This window comes from Perca fluviatilis, chromosome 18 (genome assembly GCF_010015445.1).
Source record: "Perca fluviatilis chromosome 18, GENO_Pfluv_1.0, whole genome shotgun sequence".
Classification (NCBI taxonomy): Eukaryota; Metazoa; Chordata; class Actinopteri; order Perciformes; family Percidae; genus Perca; species Perca fluviatilis.
Window position 1 is genome coordinate 35,664,040 of NC_053129.1, and position 21,931 is coordinate 35,685,970.

The following is a 21,931-nucleotide window of genomic DNA, read 5'->3' on the forward strand; positions in this document are numbered from 1 at the left end:
TAGTGTTTGTGAGGACAGTGTGTGACAGTGTTTGTGAGGACAGCGTGTGACAGTGTGTGTGTGACCGTGTATGTGACAGTGTGTGTGTGTGAGACTGTGTGTGTGACAGTGTGTGTGACAGTGTTTGTGAGGACAGTGTTTGTGAGGACTATTTGTGTGATAGTGTTTGTGAGGACAGTGTGTGACAGTGTTTGAGGACAGTGTGTGTGACAGTGTTTGTGAAGACTGCTTGTAAAGACCGTGTTTGTGAGGACTGTTTGTGACAGTGTGTGTGAAGACTGTGACTGTTTGTGAGGACAGTGTGTGACAGTGTGTGACATTGTTTGTGAGGACAGCGTGTGACAGTGTTTGTGTAATGTGTGTGTGTAAGGTGTGTCGTAGAGCTGTGTGTGTAAAGTGTGTGTGAAGTGTTTGTGGCGTGTGTGTTGTGTGTAGTGTGTGTGAGGACTGTGTGTGAGTATGTGTGGGTGTGTGTGGGGTGTGTGTGGATTGTGTGTAAGTGTGTGGTTTGGTGTGTGTGGGACTGTGTGTGTATGTGTGTTGGTGTGAGTGTGTGTGTGTCAGTGTTTGTGGTGAGAGTGTGTGCGTTTGTTTAGAGGGTGTGAGGTGTGTGACTGTGTGTGAGAGTGTGTTAATTTAGTGTGTTGAGACATTGTGTGTGACAGTGTTTGAGGACTGTGTGTTGCTGTGAGCACTGTGTGTGACAGTGTTACTGTGAGGACTGTGTGTTACTGTGAGGACACTCCACTGCATTTATTTTAAATGCATTTTGAAAAGGAAATTAAATCTTTTTAAGACCGGCTTTTAATTTGGAGTAACATAGCATTATTTTGACTGTTAATCATTGTTTCTTAAATCATGTTTTAACCCTTGTGTTTATTTAATTCTATTGGGTTTATTTAATAATTTTTAAACATTTGGTCTTATTGTTCTCATTCATTTTTCTTTTCTTTTTTTCTCATGTTTTATTTTTGTTGTGTTAGGCACACTGGGTTTCATGCTTGCATGAAAGGTGCTGTATAAATAAAGGTGTGTTGAGTGTGACAGTGTCTGTGAAGACAGTTGGTCTTTGCAAACATACAGAATTAACACACAAACTCTGTGTTGATCCTGTATAAAGTGGTTTTAATGAAGAACATCTCTGGATGACAGTAGCTGTGTTTGAACCCGTTCCCTATCACAGAAATAGTTCCCTATATATTGTGTTCGTCATTCTGTAGCGGTGTTCAAATTCTCCACGGTTAATTTCATTCACTATATAATCCACTATAAAATACCCACAATGCACTGCTAATCTGAATGTACATACGCTGTACCCTACATTTTACTCCCATATCCCACAATGCCACACGTCGTGTTTTCCTGGAGGAGAAAAAGAAGCAGAAGCACCCACAGAAACTGCAAAAGAAAAATGGAGCGGGCTTTGGTTTTTAAACAGTTGAAATATAACATGCAACATTTAATATACAACCTTTTATTCTCCTGAGTGCTCGCTTTGATTCAGAGCGTATAAAAAGTATTTTTTTTCCGTCTGTTTACATGATGCTGGCTGGCTCGCCTCAGTCACACAAATACCCGGTGCATCTCCTGACGCGACGATATTTCCATTGTGGCCGAAATCTCGTATACATTTCACTCTTTCATAAACACTATCAGGGCTTTAATTTGACACCCACCAGGTAAAAATAATAACTTTGGCAGGTAGCATTTTCAAGTTATTAGCCAATTCGTTCGGTGATGAATGAAGCTGATAAGTCTGCGTCTGTTTGAATCGGACGGCTGCAGAAATGTTGCCAGATTGGTCTGTTTTATCAAGAAATTTTGGCAGTTTTGTGCATCTTTGGCTTGGAAACGTAATCTTTATCTGGCAGCACTGCTTGTAGCACCAATCCTACATTACCCATGAACACTATGTGGTGATGTGTCGTACAACTGTCGGCTATGTGCCTAGCGTGCGAGGTATCGATCACGAGCTACGCTGAAACGGAGAAGACGAATGGAATGGTGCCAAACAAACCAGAGAAGCGGATAGTAAAGTCAAGTTAGTTAGGAAAGAAACTAATGTGGCTAGTGGAAGATCTGATTGGCTGATAAATTTAAAAACCTACTAGCCATGTTGGCTGGTGATCAAACCAGTTGATTTAAAGCCCTGAACGCTATATAGGGAACAGTAAGTGAGGGAATGAGGGAACGGTTTCCAACACAAATACATTTACAAGTTTGTACAACACACGTAACAACAGTTATAGAAATACAGACAATATATTTGTTTCTATTTACATCAGTTCAAATAAATAGGAGGTACAGAAACAGGAACGAGCCCGTTAACAGTGGTCGACTCAGTGAGGAAGATCATGTGCAGGGTGGACCAGTGGTTAAACCAAAGTCACAGGTTCAAGTCCGAAATCTGAGCAAGGTGCTAACATTAACAGGTTTGTTATTTCACTTTTGTGTAAGGAGAACAAAACCTGACTTTTTAGGATACAAATAAATAAGAGTACAAAAGTAAGTACAATGTTTGAATGAACGTGACACAAAAACCAGAAGGCACAAAAACATAGAAATACATCCACTGATGTATAACACATGAATCATAATTTGTTTGAGGGTAAAATTGTTTAGGTGATTGCCTCATTTGCTTATTGAAGGATTACAAATATAAAAAACATTACTTTTAAAAGAAGGAATGTATGTTTGCTTACTATTAGTTTCAGTGTTCATTTGATGCTGTTGTTTACATCATCCACTAATTTATTTTTCTCTTTTAAAGCAGGTTTTGTCCTCCAAACGTTTATCTGAATGGCTGCACGCTCAATGTTCAGTGTGAGATGTTTGACACATTTGATGTTGTTAATGTCTTTAAATATCACAATATCAGAGATTCTAATAAAACCAGAAGACCAGGCAACATTTAGACAGTTTTTTTAAGTGAAACTGTAGAAGATTAAAGGAACAGTCCAACATTTTGGGAACTTGTGAGCTTTAAAGCTATTGTCCGTGTTCGCAGCAACTCTAAAGACTTACGGAAAGGACTTACATATTTCTGTAGTGATAGGTACATTTTGTACATATCTACCTAGAACTTAGCTAGTTTGTCCCGTTATTATATTTCCCAGGAAACAAAAGCTAGTTTGGATGTGCATTACTGGGAATCCCGCTTCCTGGGAATACATCAAGTGTTGACCTTTAGAAAAGTGACAGAAACTAACTTTGTTTTTTCCTTTCTGCTCTAATTGTGGGCAAGTTTCATCCATACTATCTACACAAGATAAGGTATTTTGGTTTGAAAGTATCCTGTATCATAGATACATGTCTGGCATTTGTAGCAAAGCAAACAAATTGGTTGGAAATTCAGCAAGAATAAGTGACTAACGGTGGATAAACGTCCTGCCTCCATAGACACACATGCATTAGAAGGAGCCAAATGTTGGGCAAAACCTGTCCGCTGAATCGATGCATGGCTCCAATGAATGAGTACATATATACTGTTTATATATATGCATATTATAGGTGATGATATCAAACTGTCAGGAAACAGTTGACAACTAATGTAGAAAATGCCAAAATATTGGCAAGCCATGCAGAATAGATTTTTTTTTCTTTAAATGTTGGTTGATTTCAGGAAATTGCAAAGCAGATTCATTTAGATGAAGTCATTATGATTTTATGTGTATGTGTGTTATCTGTATATGACTCTTCTGACAGGTCTGGAAGTGAAAATGAATATATGAATAAATCTGTGAATACAAAGAGTTCTTAAAACCACTACTCACTTGGTCTAGTGTCCTACACCTGTTCAATTAACACGTGACAACATGTAAACCAGACTTCAGAGTTGTTGGAAGGTGTTGTTTTTCTAGGCTAGCAGTTCCCCCCTGTGTCCAGTTTTTGTGCTAAGCTACGCTACACATGTCCCAGACCTGTCTATGCACTGGACACATATCCATGAAAAATCTGTGTCTTTGGGGAAGACCGAGAACGACAAGATTTACAGAAATGTTGGACTGTTCCCTTAATGTAAAAATAACACAAGAAGTTGTGCAGCTGCAAAATCTGCAAGTCATTATTGCAGAACAAAGAGACCTTTAGAGAGTTAGTTTATTGGTTTGTTCTCTTGTAGCAGAAATCCACACAGATGAGCTTTAATCTGTACAGAGGAGTAACTCTAACCAACCCGTTCTCACTCCCAAACTCTTAAATCCTGACTCTTGGTCAGTGTCTTTCAGCGTCAGAAACCGACGCAAAAATCCCCTGTTAGCGTCGGTATGGGACAGGGGGGCAGAGCAGCTGCTCATCCACGGCGCTGCAAGATGAGGTAGTATTAAGAGAGACATCCGTAGCGAAAATCTGCGTATGGAGGCAGGTTTGGGGGGGTGGATGGGTCAAACAAACACAGGACTCTCACCCAGGGGAGCGGGGTTCATGTCCCGTTTGAAAAGAAAAGGAAAAGAGTTTTTCATGTCTGATTTGAACCCAAACCTCCATCTTTTCATCAACTTAACTCAGTAGTTTTGGTGTCTTAACCACGTGTTTAAAACCACCTTCTCTGGTTTACAAAAAAATTGAAAAAAGCAACATAAACTCCCCCATAAGTGGTATGTTCCAGCATCATTCTGACATGTATTTAGGTTTCTAGTAAAGTAAGGTTAGGAAGTATGAAGGCTGATTTATGATTTACGAATCTGACCCCTCTCTGAGCCCTCCCACGTAGCTCGACGTGCACCTCCAAAAGAATTTAACTTTGCGTCGAGGCGACTCAGACCGCAAGGACTGTGATTGGTCAACTGGTCCTGTGTGACTGATTGGTCAACTGGTCCTGTGTGTTGAGAGTGGGTGTTTCCAGCAGCCTACTGTGGGGAGTAGCAACATGCTAGTTCATTGACATCAGCTTTGCAAAAAAACTTGGACATATTTTGGTTACAATGACGGGGTTATCCGTTTGTTAAGTGTCTATATGTCAGTAACGTTTTGAAATTAGCACTTCGCCAGCAAGCAGTACTTTGTGGGCAGTTGTGCTATAAAGTTAGCTTGCTAACATAACATAAACTGGCTGGCAGACACCTCGCAAATAACCTCAGACTGATCATCCCGTAGCTAGCTAGCTACCTAGTTATGGCGGTGAAATGCACCGCGATGCAAAGGTACCCCGACGCCGTAGCTAGGGCGTGGAGTTGATGCAGAAGCATAAAACAGCCTTAAGAGGGCCAAATGTCCTGGTAAAGAGGCAGGTTGGGGCGGTTTATGTCCTGTTCTTGTCCCAAGTGTCACTGAAAACATACAATTTGTAACCCCATCCACCATCTATTCCTAAACCTAAATGTCCCGTTGTTTATGACAACTGTATGGGGGGAGATGTTAAATAACTCTTGTTAAAGCTTAAATTTGTGCTCAGCTTAAAGTTGTGTTCCAAACTGTGGTTGCAAAATGCCCCGTTCTTGTCAGTTAAACGTTCATATTTTAACACTGCACGTTGAGAAATAACGCCAAATCGGTCCCGACCAAGTGTTGTTTTTTCACGCTAGGAGTGAGAATGTGTTGCTCTAACACACAAAGCTTTTACAGCTGCAGAGAGAAGACGACTGTAACTGGAAGACTGGTCCCGTATGGCGTTTTTCGACCACATGGTACCTGCTCAACTCGCCTCAACTCTACTCGCCTTTTTTGGTTTTCCATTTTGATAAACATTTGATTTTTTTTTTGTTGCTGCCTCCAGCTTCTTTTGAAACTAAATGTGTCTTCTGGTAAACAGCCACATGCTGAGAATCAAAAACACACACCTTCCAAGTTCTGTGTGTGTGTGTGTGTGTGTGTGTGTGTGTGTGTGTGTGTGTGTGTGTGTGTGTGTGTGTGTGTGTGTCGGTGAGTGTGACTGTGTCTTCTGGCAAACAGCCACATGCCAAGAATCAAATACAACACAACTTCCACGTTCTGGAAGTTGTTGTTCTGTTGTTCTGCATGTGTGTCGCGTTAGCCGAGCCGAGCCAAGCCGAGCAGGTACCATGTAGTGGAAAAATGCCATCAGTGTAGCGACACTTCCTTAAAATCTACTTTCTTTAAGAATGACTGAAGAGGAAAATGCACAAACTCCCAGAACTTAAACTGCAATGCACAATGACATCCTGTACAAAAAGGTGCTATTAACAAATATTCTGACTGAAGATAGTTTTTACTTGATGACTGTATAAAGATATTTACATCTTTCTAGATATTTATCTACAAAATGCCAGAGACGTCGCTGGGAAAAGTTGTTGGATCTTTACATAATCTGTGTTAATCACAACAACAAATATATTTTGTTTTCTAAATGTTTGATTTCTTGAAATCACAATCATTACTTTACATACATATATATTTATCTTACTATTAGAATTTGGGCTGATTCATTATTTCATGATCTCCACATTTAAACAATATCCGTCAGGATCTGGAGATGTTCTTCATACGTTCAAAATAACTTAATAATTACTTCATAATCACAGAACTTAAAGCATAAATTGTCCTCTCTAGCTAACAGTTGTCTGTTGTAGAATAATTAGTGTTTTTGTTGGAAAACTCAAAGTATAGAAATGTATGAGTTAAAACTCACACAACGTTCTTTGGAATCCTATTTACATATCTTTGGGTGTATTAAAGGTGCAGTAGGTGAGACTGGTTAAAGGTGCAGTAGGTAAGCCTTATAAAACTACCTCTCTGTCATATCTGCTGAAACTGACCCTATGTTCCAGTATAACTACATGAAGCAGGTCATTAAAAAATAAATCCAGCTCCTCTGCATCCACCTACAGCCTGGAGTGGGATTTGCAAAAATCCACCCCTCCCTGTTCAGATGCACCAATCAGGGCCAGGGGAGGTGTCTAACTGTTCAGATGCACCAATCAGGGCCAGAGAGGTGACTAACTATTCAGATGTACCAATCAGGGCCAGGGGGAGTGTCTAACTGCTCATGCACATGCATTCATTCTCCCTTGTGGGGGGAGGGGCTTAGGAGACCATTTGGGCTTTAGCAGAAAGGGGGGAGGGACAGAGAAGTTGTCGATAGTTGACATTTTTTGGCTAAATCCTGGATCTTCACAATCCTACCTACAGCACCTTTAATTAAGAGTTATATAAGACGTCTTGCAGTTTTTTTTTAAAGAGTTTCATTGTGCCGTTTATTCAGCTCAGGTTCTGGAACTTTTCTCTCAGATTTTTCACGATGTTCTGCTGACCGGCTTCTGTCTTCTGTCCGGCGTTTGAACCCATTTTCTGTGTCTCGTCGTTCTGACCGTTGGACGGGGCTGTCGCAGCGTCTGGCTCAGTTTTGGCTTTCACGTCCTCCCTCTGTTGATATTCGTCAGACTCCTGATAGAGCCGGCAGCGGTCGATGACAGCCATGATGGAGATCTTCTCCCTGCTGGTCGGTGAACGGATCTGAATGTAATTGTCGTCGTCGTTGTCTTCTTCTTCTATGGCTGTTTCCGCAGGCTTGGACTCAGCAGGCTCTGGAAGCTTCTCCATGACGATGATCTTGTGTTCGGGGTCGTCCGGTAGCGATGCCTCGGCTGCGACGTAGTAACCGTCAGAGTCGCCGGTAGCCACCTGATCCTGGAGCGCGTGCAGCTCGGTCGTTTGCGCTCCGCTCAGCCGAGGTTCCAGAGAATTTGCTCGGTGGAGACGCTTTCTACGTGCCTCTCTGCCGGCGCCACGGCTGACGCGAGGCTTGCACGAAGAAGAAGAAGAAGAAGAATTTACCTCGCCGGACGCTGCATCAGCGAGGAGGAGGCCGGAGGAACAGCTGGAGTGCCTCCGCAGACCCACGTCAAACATCTGCTCTGGGATGGAGTGGCTCCGGCCGACAGAACTCTTCTGGGAGCGACCGTGGTCCGAGTATTTGGAGCGGAGTTCGCGGACGTCCGGCCAGTTGAAGCCCTCGATGGCAGGAAGAGGACTGATGGGGCTGACGGGGCTGCGAGAGAGAGGCCGGTCCGGGGCAGGGACGGCAAGGCCCGGCGCCACAGATTGTATCTGGTCTACAGGGGTCAGCGGCAGAGAGGGAGCCTGGTTATCAGAAACTAGTGGCAGAGTCAGGCTGGGTTTCCCTGCAAAACATGGAAACACATCATGAGTTAATCAATCACTAGTCTGTAGGGTTGGGCATCGTTTGGATATTAACGATTCTGATTCCAGTTTCGATTCTTCCTTTCGATTCCGGTTCTTAACGATTCTCGATTCCGATTCTTTGAGGGGTGGAGTTGAAACGGGTCACATGCTTATTTCACAAATAAGAGGAAAGTTTTATTTTGATTCAATGCAGACGGGGCTTTTTCAATGTAAAATAAAGCCAGACTAGAGCACCGCTTACTGTGCTCCATGTCTGTAATGGCAACATTTTATTTTAACATTATGGTTAATGATTGTTTAATATTCTACGAGATTATTAATTTTGTTCATTTGTAGATTCAAAAGGCTCCAAGTGAAACAGCTGGCAACCGTGAACTTTCAGCCTAGTAGTTTTTTTTTAAGGAACTCCAGCTTCTCATTTTTAGCAGATAAAGTGAAGAAGGCCATAGAACTGTCTGAACCGTGTCTCCTTCTGTCTCCTGAGATAAACTGTTGTTTAGGCTAATTAAAAGAACAGGAGCAGAGGGGTGGCTTAACGGAGGTTTTCACTATATGTTTTGACATTTAGGTTTCTAATACGAAAGACTTTTTCAGACATACTGATTGTACCTGTGAAATTATGTTTCTCTATATTTGCAAATATAATAAATGCTCAAAAATCAAACTTTGGTTTAATTCTCAAAACTTCTTTATTTGTTTCATCTTGTGTTCATTGATACACGAACCCTGCTGCTGACGAGAAAAACTTCCTCTACAGCTGCAACACAACAAGCGCCTGGTCGCTACGGAAACCAAAACTAAATTTGGAACCCATGATCAGATCAGAAACCAAATCCTCCAAACGATTCCAATAAAGAAACGATCCCGATGGAATCGTAATTTTTGAAACGATTCCAAGTAGGAATCGGTTCTCGATGCCCAACCCTACTAATCTGGCTCTCACAAGACCAAGCTCAATCTTTTAAGATTTAACATCAGTCTGGGGAGTCTGCCCTGTATTTTCTACTGCACAAGAGGCGTGATCAACGGGGCATAGTTCAAATGCGTTGCTGTGCTTTGCTGGCCGCCATGTTGAATGTAAACAAGAAGCTGATTGGTCGCTTCTCTATCGTCATTGTGTTAAACCAGCCAATAGCGCGCCAGGTGGATAAGCCAGTACAGTAAACGTACAGATTTCCAGCCTGAGCTGCAGAGAGGAATCAAACCCCCGGCAGATCAGGCTGGGTCTACCCGGTCTAATTAAATAAAAATATTTTTGACAAACAAACATGTCGATATTGTAGGGTTGAATATTGATGGTTTCAACAAAATATAAACACAATGAGAGTTTTGGCTATGATCACACTTGAGTGGACTAGGGCGCTTTCGTAGTTTTGGTTCCAAAAAGCAACCGAGACCGTCTTTTGTTGCCATAGCAACAGCTACTGCTACAGTATCCTAGAGCGCTATTATATGTGGAGCGGCGCTAACGTTACATAAAACAAAAAGTCTCATATATAACTCGCTGTGCTCCGACACTAACACAAGTCTAAACACATAAACATAATATAAACTGCTTGCAAGTCTCCGGTCTGCAGCGTTCTGAAATCTGTCAGTTTCCACCAATGAGAGGAGAGGGTGTAACTCTTTGTACTTCCGTTCTAACTTCCGACTTTTCAGGCTTTTTTGTAGCTGGATTTATCATTTGTAGCGGCTTTAAATACAATGAGGACAGTGATAGTAAGATACTAGTTACAGCTGCATTTCTAGTAAAGATGAAACAGAGAAAACAACGTTTTGTAAGTCACAGCGACACCATTGGCGTGGCCACTTCAGACCGCGAAGGCATAGGGTCAACGCCAAACCCTTATCTAAGAGTGGTTGCTGTCTGAGGAGACAAAGGCTACGTTCACACCACAATTGTTGGCTCAGATGAGATTTTTTGTTTGACTGTTGACCTGACCTTTTAAAATGTGGCCTATATCAGATTCCAGGTTGAACCGATTGTGGCTTCGAACTGACCCGCATGCCCAAAAGAGCAATAACAATGACATCAGACGCAGCGCGCTGTTGCACTAAAGTTAGGGAGGTTATGGAAGAAGTCAGCATTTACACTTTGATTCTTTAAATTTAGCTTTAAGGCTCTTCACCTTCCTTTGACACTACAGCCACGTTCTCCTGTGTCCCCTTTCTTCCATATGCTTTGCTATTTTTTCAAAAACGTTACGGTATGATACTTGTAGTTATTATTGAATTGAAGTATCTCCCCAGAAACTAATTAGGTCTAACAGCTCCCTCTCCCTCCACTGACTTGCTACATCACTGTTCTCCATGTTGTAGCCTAGTCAAGTTTTTAATGTAACTGTCTGTGTCTAGGGCTAACTCCCACCGGAGCAGAATGTTAATGTTAATGTTAATTTGTGACAAATGTCGATGTAGATTGACATAAAAGTCACATCAAATCCTCCTTGGTTGTTCACACTGCGGCCGCATTGAAACAAATCAGACCTGGGTGTGATTCTGGACCACATATGGAAGTGGTCTAACTCTGATTTGAGTGTTCACACTACTTCTGAAGAAGTCTGACCTGGTCACTTGACCCCAAACAAATCTGATTTGGGCCACTTTCGCCTGCAGTCTGAACGTAGCCAAAGACAAACAGAAATGTGGCACTAACCAGCGCTTTCGGTACCTGTACTCTCCTTCTCCTCCAGCACGCAGGCTAAAGGCTTCCGGTTCATCAGGAGGCGAGTACTTCTCTGTCCGGCCGCCGGTTCGCATGTTTTGAGTCGCTGGCTGTACTGGCGAGCCAGATGGAGGACTTTGCTCTTCGTCTTGTCTACCTCAACCCACTGGTTGGAATCCTCGCTCCGCCTTCCTGCCTGTGCCTTCAAAGTCAAAGTCAGAGTTAAAGTTAACTTTGTTATCCTGCAAAGGGAAAATTATGTGGATACACACACACACACACACACACACACACACACAGACAGACACACTCACACACACACACACACACACACACACACACACACACACAGACTGGATGGTACAACTGAGTTTAGCACTACTGTTCAAGTTTATGTTCTGCTTTTTCAACTGTTTGGCAAATTGCTCTTATACACATTTGAATTGCTATTTTTTCTGTCAATTCTTAGCATTTCGATACTGGTGAATTTACTTTGCGGCTAAAACCTCTTTGGGGGGGGGGAGGGGGGGGGCGCCAAAAATTCCTCTATGCAGGAAAAACCCTGTAGTACGTTTTTTTGTGCTGATTCAAAAATGTGTCCGATCCGAATCGTGACTTTTGTGATCCGTTGCACAAGATGCAGTTAAAGTGCTAAACAGTTTTAAGGTGTTTCTGTTGCGTGGCGGCTGTGTGGCGTTTTCTAAGTCTTCCCCACCAGAAAGGTGTCTGATGCGGCGCTGCTGCTGCTAGCCTTGTCTGGACACATGGATGTTTCTCATAAACATAAATATATACTGATCTGATTACAGCAAAGACAACGTCGGGAGTATTGACGGCAGAATAGGCTCCAGAATATCTCCTTCTGGATTAACAGGTGACATATTAGAATTTTTTTTATTTTTTTATTACATTTATATCTGCATTTATGTAAAAACCTTGAGACTTTCAAACATCAACATGTAATTTATTAATATGTGTTTGTCTATGTATGTAGTGTCTAAATGACATCTTTTCATATTCTATGTTGTCTGGAAACGCTTCCAACACGCTGGCGTGTCGCGTGAAAAATAGGCGTCGGTTCTATTTCTAGCATGCACGCGTTTTCGGCGCGGCTCGAGCAGCGCCTGAGACGAGCGTGTCACGCAGGCAGTGTGCACGCTCTAACCTGTTAACAGGGGAGCCGAAATATAAACGGACACGCCACGGAGCCAGTGTGTAACCGGCCTAAGGCTCTGACACACCAACCCGACGGCCAACAGTCGGCAGAAAAGCCAGTCGGACTGATCAGTCGGCTCCCCGAGGTCCAAAAAGTGCATCAGAACACACTGAAGCGACGCCGACTTGAGCGTACGTTCTGCACATGTGCGAGATGTAATACGTCTCCAAAACAGCAGGTGGCGCTAATCTGTATTGTCGCCCAAATGAAATGAATGAAAATGAAAACCGGCAGCTGATTGGACGAACGCGTCACATGAGTCTGGCTGCTACCCGACCATCATGGTGGCTCGTTCAGAATCTGATCTCATGTTGTACTAAAATAGTTCACCGAAACATGTTTCTGAAAACATCTGAAGAGAGAAACAGGCCGTGCAGTTGTTGAATCTGTCTTCATTTCAGATCAAGGTCAGTTTAAAAGATTTTACTCAGATTTTGAGAGACATTCAGAGTTCATCACACTAACATAAGTGCACTGATTCGCTAATCAAGGGCTAGCACTCCACCAATCAGATTGGTCATTGAGTCTGACTGCCTGCCCTACGACCCAGCAAGTCAGGTCGGCCAAAATGAAGGCCAACGGCTCCTCCCACGGACGACAGCACGGAACATACCGACCAGACTCGAGTCACCGACCTCGCCAGACTGTCCGACGGACGATTATCAGGTTGGTGTGTCAGAGCCTTTAGTCTTTCATTGTATAACTAATTATTTGCTTTACCTCGAAGTTCTGATTCAGCTGGGAGACCCGAGGAATCGGCGCCCTGAGGTCAACGGCGTCTTCCCCAAACACTTTTACCCCGTCCTGTCTACGACTTCTTGTCCGAATCGCACCAGAGGCTTTGAGCTTCGGAGGCGCCGGACTGGAGGATTCCTCGGTGATGGTGCTGAGGTCGGACGCTCCACTCTCTCGGCTCTCTGTCGCCGCCTTTGTCGCGTCGTCGGCCGTCGCTCTGGGGACTCGCGGAGCTTCTTGAGAGCGTTTGCTTCCTGTGATCTCTCGCTCCATCGTCTGCCAGACCTTGATCATTTCAGACGAAGGTCTGAACTCTTCGTCCTCAGACGGATTGTCCTGCAAGCTTTGCGATCTGGACCAAGGGATTCCCTCTGAGTCTTCTGGATCGGTGCTTCTCTGATCAGACTTGAAAGAGTCCAACGAGTCACTAGAGACCATGTGACTAGGGGTATCTGCGGGCAAAGCTGCGTTTGACTCGAGACTGAAGCATGGGGCCGAGTTGGCGGGATTCGTCCGGACGGTATCATCGTTTGGGATGCTGTTGAGCCGGCTGACGGAGCTTCTGACGAGCCCGGTCGGGATGTACGTCAGGCTCTCTCTGCGCTGCATGCTGAAGGTGGCGTCCTCGCTCTCGGCATTCTCGTAGTACGACCTGATTTTGCCAATGAGCAGCTGGTCCTTCCTGGACAGCGTGGAGTCCCGCCTACGGCGAAGGCCTAGATAGATAGATAGATAGATAGATAGATAGATAGATAGATAGATAGATACTTTATTCATCCCGAGGGAAATTTTAGGCATCCAATAGCTTAGACAACCATAACACTACAAACACATACACACATATATCGCACATACATAAAAATCTTTCAGAGAAATGTAAAGAGTTAAAGGTGCTAAGGTAGACTGTGTGCAATAGTGCTAGTGCAAAAGAGAACAGTGTAGGGATTCATTTTTTATTATTATTAAATATTAACTATGACTATGAAAAGACAAGAATGTAAACCTAATAGAATTAAAATTGCTTGGCAGAAAAGAAATAATATAAACAACACATAACAGGGAATACGTTATAAGATTTATATGTTATGACCAGAGTCCAGATTGTGTAGGAGAGCTAATACAGCCTATAAGACAGTCAGCTGTACAGCAGACAGAGAGCAGAGTTTTTTTGTGATAAATGTGGGCAAAAATCTTTGATTATGCGCCACGTTTTCTCAAAAAATGCGATGTAATATGCGGGATATTTATGCATTTATACAGGGGAAAATGGCTGCTCTTGTGTGAAGTAAACTCAACATTTTTTAACTTTCTTTTTTGCAACGAAAATGCGGCGATTATGAAATCATGCAAGCCCCGCATATGTTGCGAGAAAATCGGCAATTTATGCGGCGTCGGTGCGGCATATTTGAAAAAATGCGCTCCCCCACCCCGCATAAATATGCAGACTTTGGCTGATTATGCACTGAATTATGCAATTGCATAATTGTGTTTTTCTGGAGGGACTGGCTAATACAGCCTATAAGACAGTCAGGTGTACAGCAGACAGAGATATAATGGTGGTAGCGGCTCACCATCAAAGAGGCTGTCGCTCCGTGGAGACAGCATCGTCAGATCTGTCGCACCGAAAGCCGAATCAGAGTCAGGAGAGTTGCTGTTGAGAAGCTGAGTTTCCAGAGGTTCGGCGCCGAGGTTGAGGATAATGCCGCCGCCGCTTCTGGGTAACCGCGGCGACGCACAGCTGGGGGATCGAACGTCGTCTTGCGCCAGGCTGCCACGTTTGACACTGCCGGCGAAGTGCTGAGCGATAGCGCTCGCTTTGTCCAAGACGGAGGAGGGAAGGATGCTCGGGGATCCGACCGCCTTCTCCGGCGCCCCCTTCAGGTACGCCTCGTCCTCGGAGGATTCCCCGCTACTCAGCGTTTTGGAATCGGAGTCCGTCGTGGCGGCGGACGCCGGTTCCGGGTCTCTGTCCAGTTTCAATCTGTCCGACTGTCGAGGAGACGCAGAGATTCTGGGGGGGGGAGCAGACCAACTGTCCGGATTAGAGGACGGTTCTGGTTCTGGTTCTGGGTTTTCTTCTGTCGGTTCGGACTCTGATGTCTTCTCCGGAGGAAGGTTAACTTCGCAAGGCTGGAAGGGAAGAAAAACCAATACAGGATGAATACGCTAAGGGTTAGGGTTAATGACATTAGCCCATATGCACAACCCCTCCCTCCCTCCTTCCTTCCCCCAGCCTGTTCAGTTCAGTTCAATTTTATTTATATAGCACGTTTAAAAACAACCATAGTTGACCAAAGTGCTTAAAGGTCCCATAGCATGAAAATGTCCCTTTATGAGGTTTTTTAACATTAAAATGAGTTCCCCCAGCCTGCCTATGGTCCCCCTGTGGCTAGAAATGGTGATAGGTGTAAAACGAGCCCTGGGAATCCTTAGGGGACCACTAAGGTCTATATAAAAGAGACTTCAGATACAGTATTAGGGGACCACTAAGGCCTATATAAAAGAGACTTCAGATACTGTATTAGGGGACCACTAAGGCCTATATAAAAGAGACTTCAGATACAGTATTAGGGGACCACTAAGGTCTATATAAAAGAGACTTCAGATACAGTATTAGGGGACCACTAAGGCCTATATAAAAGACACTTCAGATACAGTATTAGGGGACCACTAAGCTCTATAAAGAGACTTCAGATACAGTATTAGGGGACCACTAAGGTCTATATAAAAGAGACTTCAGATACAGTATTAGGGGACCACTAAGGTCCAATATAAAGAGACTTCAGATACAGTATTAGGGGACCACTAAGGCCTATATAAAAGATACTTCAGATACAGTATTAGGGTACCACTAAGGCCTATATAAAAGATACTTCAGATACAGTATTAGGGTACCACTAAGGTCTATATAAAAGATACTTCAGATACAGTATTAGGGGACCACTAAGGCCTATATAAAAGACACTTCAGATACAGTATTAGGGGACCACTAAGGTCTATATAAAAGATACTTCAGATACAGTATTAGGGGACCACTAAGGCCTATATAAAAGAGACTTCAGATACAGTATTAGGGGACCACTAAGGTCTATATAAAAGATACTTCAGATACAGTATTAGGGGACCACTAAGGCCTATATAAAAGAGACTTCAGATACAGTATTAGGGGACCACTGAGGTCTATATAAAAGACACTTCAGATACAGTATTAGGGGACCACTGAGGTCTATATGAAAGCATCCAAAGAGAACCATATCATGGGACCTTTAATTCAACAACGGTATTGGATCGTTATCGGGTATCGACAGCTACACAAAGCCCAGGCATCGGTATCGAGACTGAAAAAGTCGGATCGGTGCATCCCTATTTTTTACCCGTTTGCATACCGCTTCAGCTGCAGCTTCTTCTTCTTCAGGCAGTCGAACATTTTCTTTCTTGCAGCCGTTAGAAGATCCTTCGTCTACCTCCTGCAACAAACGGAACAAAACGTCCAGTTAATACCAGCGGATCAAACGCAGGTTTGAGTTTGAATATTTTTATGTTATCAACGAACAACAAACAAACAAACAAACCAAACTCAGTGTAACTCTCATTTTTTAAAAGATCAATTCACCCAAGACACAAAACATGACGAAGGTTTTCTGTCTGGAAGTTGGACAGAAATCTCAATCCAAATCTGTGAAATAGGAAATTTTGTCTTTATAGTAAGTTGGTAAGAGTAAGTTGGTTTTTTTTCAACCTGAACCCTATGTCTCCATGTCTGTCTGTGAAACATGGAGACAGAGAATCCAGGGTGTAAAAAAACCCTTAAAGTGAATTGACCCTTTCTTACAGAAAGCATGAACAACAAGTCGAGCAGTGAATCCTGCACAGCAGCTGTTGGTTATCAGCGTCACACACCACACGTGCAAAAAAAACACAGCAACGAAAACACACCGAGAGGCAGCGGCAAACTCCTGGTGTTACCTAGCAACCAAACACAACCTGAAGACCACCCCACGGGCGTGTTCAGCCTCGCAGCGGTAAACCTGCACCAAACAACAAGCTGCGAGTCACATGTCTGGCGCAAAACACATGAAATGGGGTAAAACACAAAGTTGCTCAAAGTACTTTTTTTAGTTAGTTTGAACCACAACGAAAGAACAGTTTTACATTTTAATAAATCCTCTGTTTCTCCAGACTGATCTCATGTAGTGGCATATGTATGACTCGCCAATTCGTATGCCATTATTGGCGTGTTATCAAGACGCATACTGGCTTTGTAGCGTGTTTATCAACGCCGTTTTGACTCCATTGACTTGTAGTATGAAACGGCGAAAATTTTGGTAGGGAGGTTGGTTGGAGGGGGGTGGATGGGTAAAACAACACGGGACTTTCACCCAGGAGACCGGGGATTGGGTACCGCGTGGCACATTTTTTCGTTTCTTAAACCCAACCAGTTCTTCTTTTCCTAAACCCAACCGTAGCCTCGCAATAACACGACACGTGGCTTTGGAAAATGGCGTGTATGTTTACGCGAAGTCATCTTCTACAGGCTGCGTTTCCCTCCACCATTTGTTAATAGTAAAAGCTGAATGCAAACGCTGTAATTTGGGGGAAAACACGCTAAAATATGGCAAAAACGTATTGACTCTCTGCCCAAGATGGAAGAGTTAACTCTCCTGTTGTTCTCGGGTCAAATTTGACCCATTTTCAAACAAATTGTCAAAGAAAGTAACGTGGATGGGTCCCTACAACACTCTTTACAAGTACAAAAAATTATCAGTTCACTACTGAACAAAAAGATAAAAGAACGTTGAAACAAGTACAAAAACTTTAAATAAAGTGCAGAAGAAATCGACCAAAACATCGGACAAAGTGACAAAAGTGTCGAAAAAAGATGGCCAAAGCTATAGTGACGAAGTTTTAATTTAAAATTTTGACACCGAAAAACTAGAAGTTGCAGGTCGACAGGAAGACAACACGAGGGTTAAAAGCAAAGTGTGATGGAAACAGATTTAAGGAATGAATGATGATGTACATGAAACACACAGTGTCCCACAGATTTAGACGAGGAATAACGTTCTTTTAAGGCTCTGACACTCCGACCAGATGGCCGACCGTGGCAGTAAAACCCGTCGGACTGATCAGTCTCCCCGAGGTCCAAACAGTGCCTCAGAACACACCGAAGAGACGCCAACTTGAGCGTCCGTTCTGCGCGTGCGTGAGACCTAATACGTCTCCATAACAGCAGGTGGCGCTAATCTGTATTGTCGGCCAATAAAAAGCTGATTGGACAAACGTGTCACGTGGGTCTGGCTGCTCCCGGATTTTACAACCGGGCATAATGGCGGCTTCATTGAGAATCCGATCTCATATTGGACTAAAATAGTTCACCGAAACGTGTTTCTGAAAACATTTTAAGCGAGAAATAGGCCGTGCAGTTGCATCGACAAAGGTCAGTTTGTAAGATTTATGGAGGCTGTTCGTCACGCTAACATAAGTGCACTGATTCGCTAGTCAAGGGTTAGCGCTCCACCAATCAGATTGGTCATTGAGTCCAACTGCCCGCCCTCCGACCCAGCAAGTCAGGTCGGCCCAAATGAAGGCCGACGGCCCCTCAGACTGATGACGGCATGGACCACACTGAACAGACTTGAGTCATCGACCTCGCCAGACTGTCAGACGGCCGGTTATATAATAAAAATAATATTATTATTATCGGTTGGTGTGTCAGCACCTTTAAGAGGCAGAACCTAACAACATCATGCAATCATTTGCACTTTCTTCAGCAGATTCTTTCAAAATTCAGGCTGAAATGTGCAACACATTATGAGGGATGATTCATGGAATTTATTAAAAGTTTACGTGAACTTTCAGTTTAAGTGTTAAATTGTGATACTGAAGCTTTAATGTTTAAACATCGCTGCGTGTTTCTGACGCAGCTTAGCTGTTAGTTCCACGCATGAAGCTCCAGAGCAGCTGGAAGTGATGGATGATAGGCGACGTTATCCAGGACTTTAGTTTGGTTACGGCTGCAGCTGGCAGGCGTCAGAAAGCCTCACCATCACCGCGGCGCTGAAGTGCCAGCAGGCGATTGCGGCGAGAACAGAGCTCGCAAAGTCGTCTTCCTGCTCGTCTTCCAGCAGGATGTCGTCCAGCTCGCTGTCCTCCGCCGGCGTCCCATGAGACCGCTGAGGAGACAATGTCTCCCCCTCTTCCTCCTCATCCTCCTCCTCCTCAGCGGGGTGTAAATCACAAGTTTTATCCCCACACATTTGTGTTTTGTGCGGCGCATTCACACGGGATGAATGAAGTCTGTATTTTACTCACATTTACTGACATTATCCCCACAGATATTAGGGGTGTAAAGCACTAGGGATGTACCGAATCCAGATTTTTGGGGTTCGGCCAAATACCGAATCCACCGGTTAAGATTCTGCCGAATCAGAAACCGAATCCTACTCTCATCCTCAGTCCATTAAAGGTGCACTATGAGTTCCTGCATGACGTCACTTCTGTTGACATTCCAAATAGATTTCAAACAAAACAGAGCGAGCTCGCCCCTCCCCCCAATGTTTCCGTAACTGTCATGACTAACCGGACTAACTGTCACTAAGCCCCACCCCCTGGCTAGAACTTGGTTTGTTGTATTTTGGTGCACAGCCTGTGCCCCTAGTGTTTATTTGATGTTTACGAGGCCTGTGTTGTCTCCAGAGACCGGGCTTTTTCACAATGTGTTCGGGGGGGGAGGGCAGCTAGCAGATCAAGGAGAGATGACTACCATTGGAGACAAAAATGAAATCACGCTGAAACCATGCAGGAACTCATAGTGCACCTTTAACACAGTAAACACATGAATGAAGTAAACAGGGACTGTCCTTCCTTTGCCGTACCTGAAGTTGCTGCATTCTGGCTGCTGTCTGGAGATTCCTTCGTGCACAACTCGTATTCTTTCAGATGTTTCAGACCAGATGTTGTAACAGCGGCCATGTTGTGTATAGTTTAGGGTCCTCGCCACCACCAGACCAATCAGCATTGAGAGTTGAACATGTAGCTGGACTTTAATGGCCTTCTTTTGGCTGAAAGTACTGCCAAACAACAACTTTTTCTGCTCACCAGATCCATGTCCACTTTCTCACAGCCTACTGCATTGAACGCTCCACCTACGTAAACACCTTCCCGTAATCAACGGCGCCGTCATTACGGTGACCAGCGTAGCGCGCCGAGTGCAAGCGTAGGGTTCGGTTCGCTGGGAAAGAATTCTAAGGTTCAGCAGAAAGCCAACCCCGTCAAAAAGCCCAATATTCAGCCCGGTCAGAAGACGAATCCTGGATTCGGTGCATCCCTGCACTTTACACCATTTAGTTGTATATGTACTATATGTAAAACATTATATCGATTCCATATGGACACTTATTCAACAGTTACATTTATATCAACTCATGTTGTCAGTAAAAAGCATTGATACCTCGTAGGATATCATCTGAACCCGTTCATGAGAAGAGCTTTCAGCCGACTCAACACAAGCAGTAAGAGAGAGGAACCAGTTTGAGTTTAAACCTTCAGAATAACGGCTGGAAGAGGGAGGACTTCACGGCCTGTAAACTGTAAATATTCAGCAGTATTAAAGCAAACAGTTTTAAGAGTTTCTTACCTTAAAGACGTCTGTGTGATGGAAAGGAGAACCAGCAGAAGGAGAGAAAGAGCAGAAGGGAGGATTGGTTAAACACGGACAGTTCAGTTCATGAGTACAAACATCCCATAATTCATTTAGTTTCTGGTTTGTTTGTTTTTTACCCCTCCTGTTGTCTTCAGGGTCAAATGTGACCCATATTCAAAAAGTTTCCATATCAGAAATTTGGGTTTCTTTCAACCAGACTGTCAAAACATAACGTGGATTGTTCTCTAAGACACTCTTCTCAAGTAAAATAACTGATCAGTTTACTACTTTCATTGAATTTGGGTGTTTTAGTAAATTTTATAGCATTTGGAGAAAAATAAATGATAAAAGAACATTGAAAAGAGTGACAAAAATGTTGGACATAGGTTCAATAACGTGGGGAAAAAACAACAGAAAGACAACCAAAAAAGCGCAGGAAAAATGTGATAAAAACATTGGTAAGAAGCGACCAAAAAACTTTGGGGAAAAGTGGCAGAAGTGTCGAAAAAGATGACCACAATGTTAAAAAAAAAAAAAAAAAAAGTACATTTTCACCCAGAAAAATCTAAATTTGCACGGTCAACGGGAAGACAACACAAGACAACACTTCAGGGTGAGTTTGTGGCATGAGCACCGAGGAGAGGACTGCATCGGGATCCCGCGGGATCCAACACAAATCTCGCGGGAGCGGGCGGTTTTAGCGGAGGCTGCGTCTGGGAGCAGGAGGTCCATAAATAGACCGCGGGTCCCGGGATTTAGCAACGCTGCTCCTGATCAGTGCTGTGACCCACTTGATCTCAAACCTTTTTCAATAATGTTCCCCCTTTGAATTGTGTTTTTAAGACAAGTCACCCCCTGACCAGCGCCAATCAGTTAGATTTACTAAACAACAGCCTTGGACCTGGGAAATATTTAAATACTGATTAAAAAAAAGGTGACAAAAGAGAGGAAAAAACTACAACTTGGAAAAAGACGGTAGAAAAAAGTATGCAAGTAAGGCAAGAATAGGTCGAAAACAATGACAAAAACAAAACAAAAAATGACAAAAACTTCGGCAAAAAAAAAGGCCGTAAAGAGAAGGAAAAACTAGGTCTAAATTATCGTAGAAAACAAGTGTTTATAAAGAGGAACAATGGTCTGGTACAACAGCCTTGGAAATGACAAACATTTAAATAAAATGTTATTTATTTAATACTGATGAATGTAAGTTAAGGGATCCAATCAACAGGGACTAATTTTGGTGCATCACAGTGTCCCGCCCTTTTCTCCTACGGCAACCTGAGGGATCCAATCAACAGGGACTTCTTTTGGTTCATTCACAGCTGCCAAATGGGGAAAACCAGCTCTAAAGGCCCGGACACACCGACCAGACGGCCGACCCTCGGCAGAAAAGGCAGTTGGGCTGATCAGTCCCCCCGGAAAGTGCAGCATAATTGAAAAAATGCCCCCCCCACACACACACACACACACACACACACACACACACACAAATATGCGGACTTTGGCTAATTATGCACTGAATTATGCGATCGCATAATCATGTTTTTCTGGAGGGACTTATTTAAGTGAGATC

General features: G+C 43.5%; 1 protein-coding gene across 5 annotated transcripts in view; it reads right to left on the bottom strand.

The window, feature by feature from the left end:
- Window positions 1-7,090: 7,090 nt before the first annotated feature.
- LOC120546634 (pleckstrin homology domain-containing family G member 3) overlaps window positions 7,091-21,931 on the bottom strand; it is a 29,372-nt gene continuing 14,531 nt past the window's right edge. The window contains exons 15-21 of one of the 5 annotated variants that reach the window (XM_039781710.1): window positions 20,353-20,363; window positions 18,761-18,931; window positions 16,091-16,183; window positions 14,288-14,846; window positions 12,702-13,432; window positions 10,757-10,967; window positions 7,091-8,078 (exon numbers count right to left, since the gene is read on the bottom strand). In XM_039781710.1, the coding sequence (XP_039637644.1) occupies window positions 7,156-8,078; window positions 10,757-10,967; window positions 12,702-13,432; window positions 14,288-14,846; window positions 16,091-16,183; window positions 18,761-18,931; window positions 20,353-20,363 (2,699 nt within the window). In that variant the 3' untranslated portion in view covers window positions 7,091-7,155. The remainder of the gene's footprint in view (window positions 8,079-10,756; window positions 10,968-12,701; window positions 13,433-14,287; window positions 14,847-16,090; window positions 16,184-18,760; window positions 18,932-20,352; window positions 20,364-21,931) is intronic. The other 4 variants (XM_039781712.1, XM_039781711.1, XM_039781713.1 and 1 more) reach the window with 4 other exon arrangements.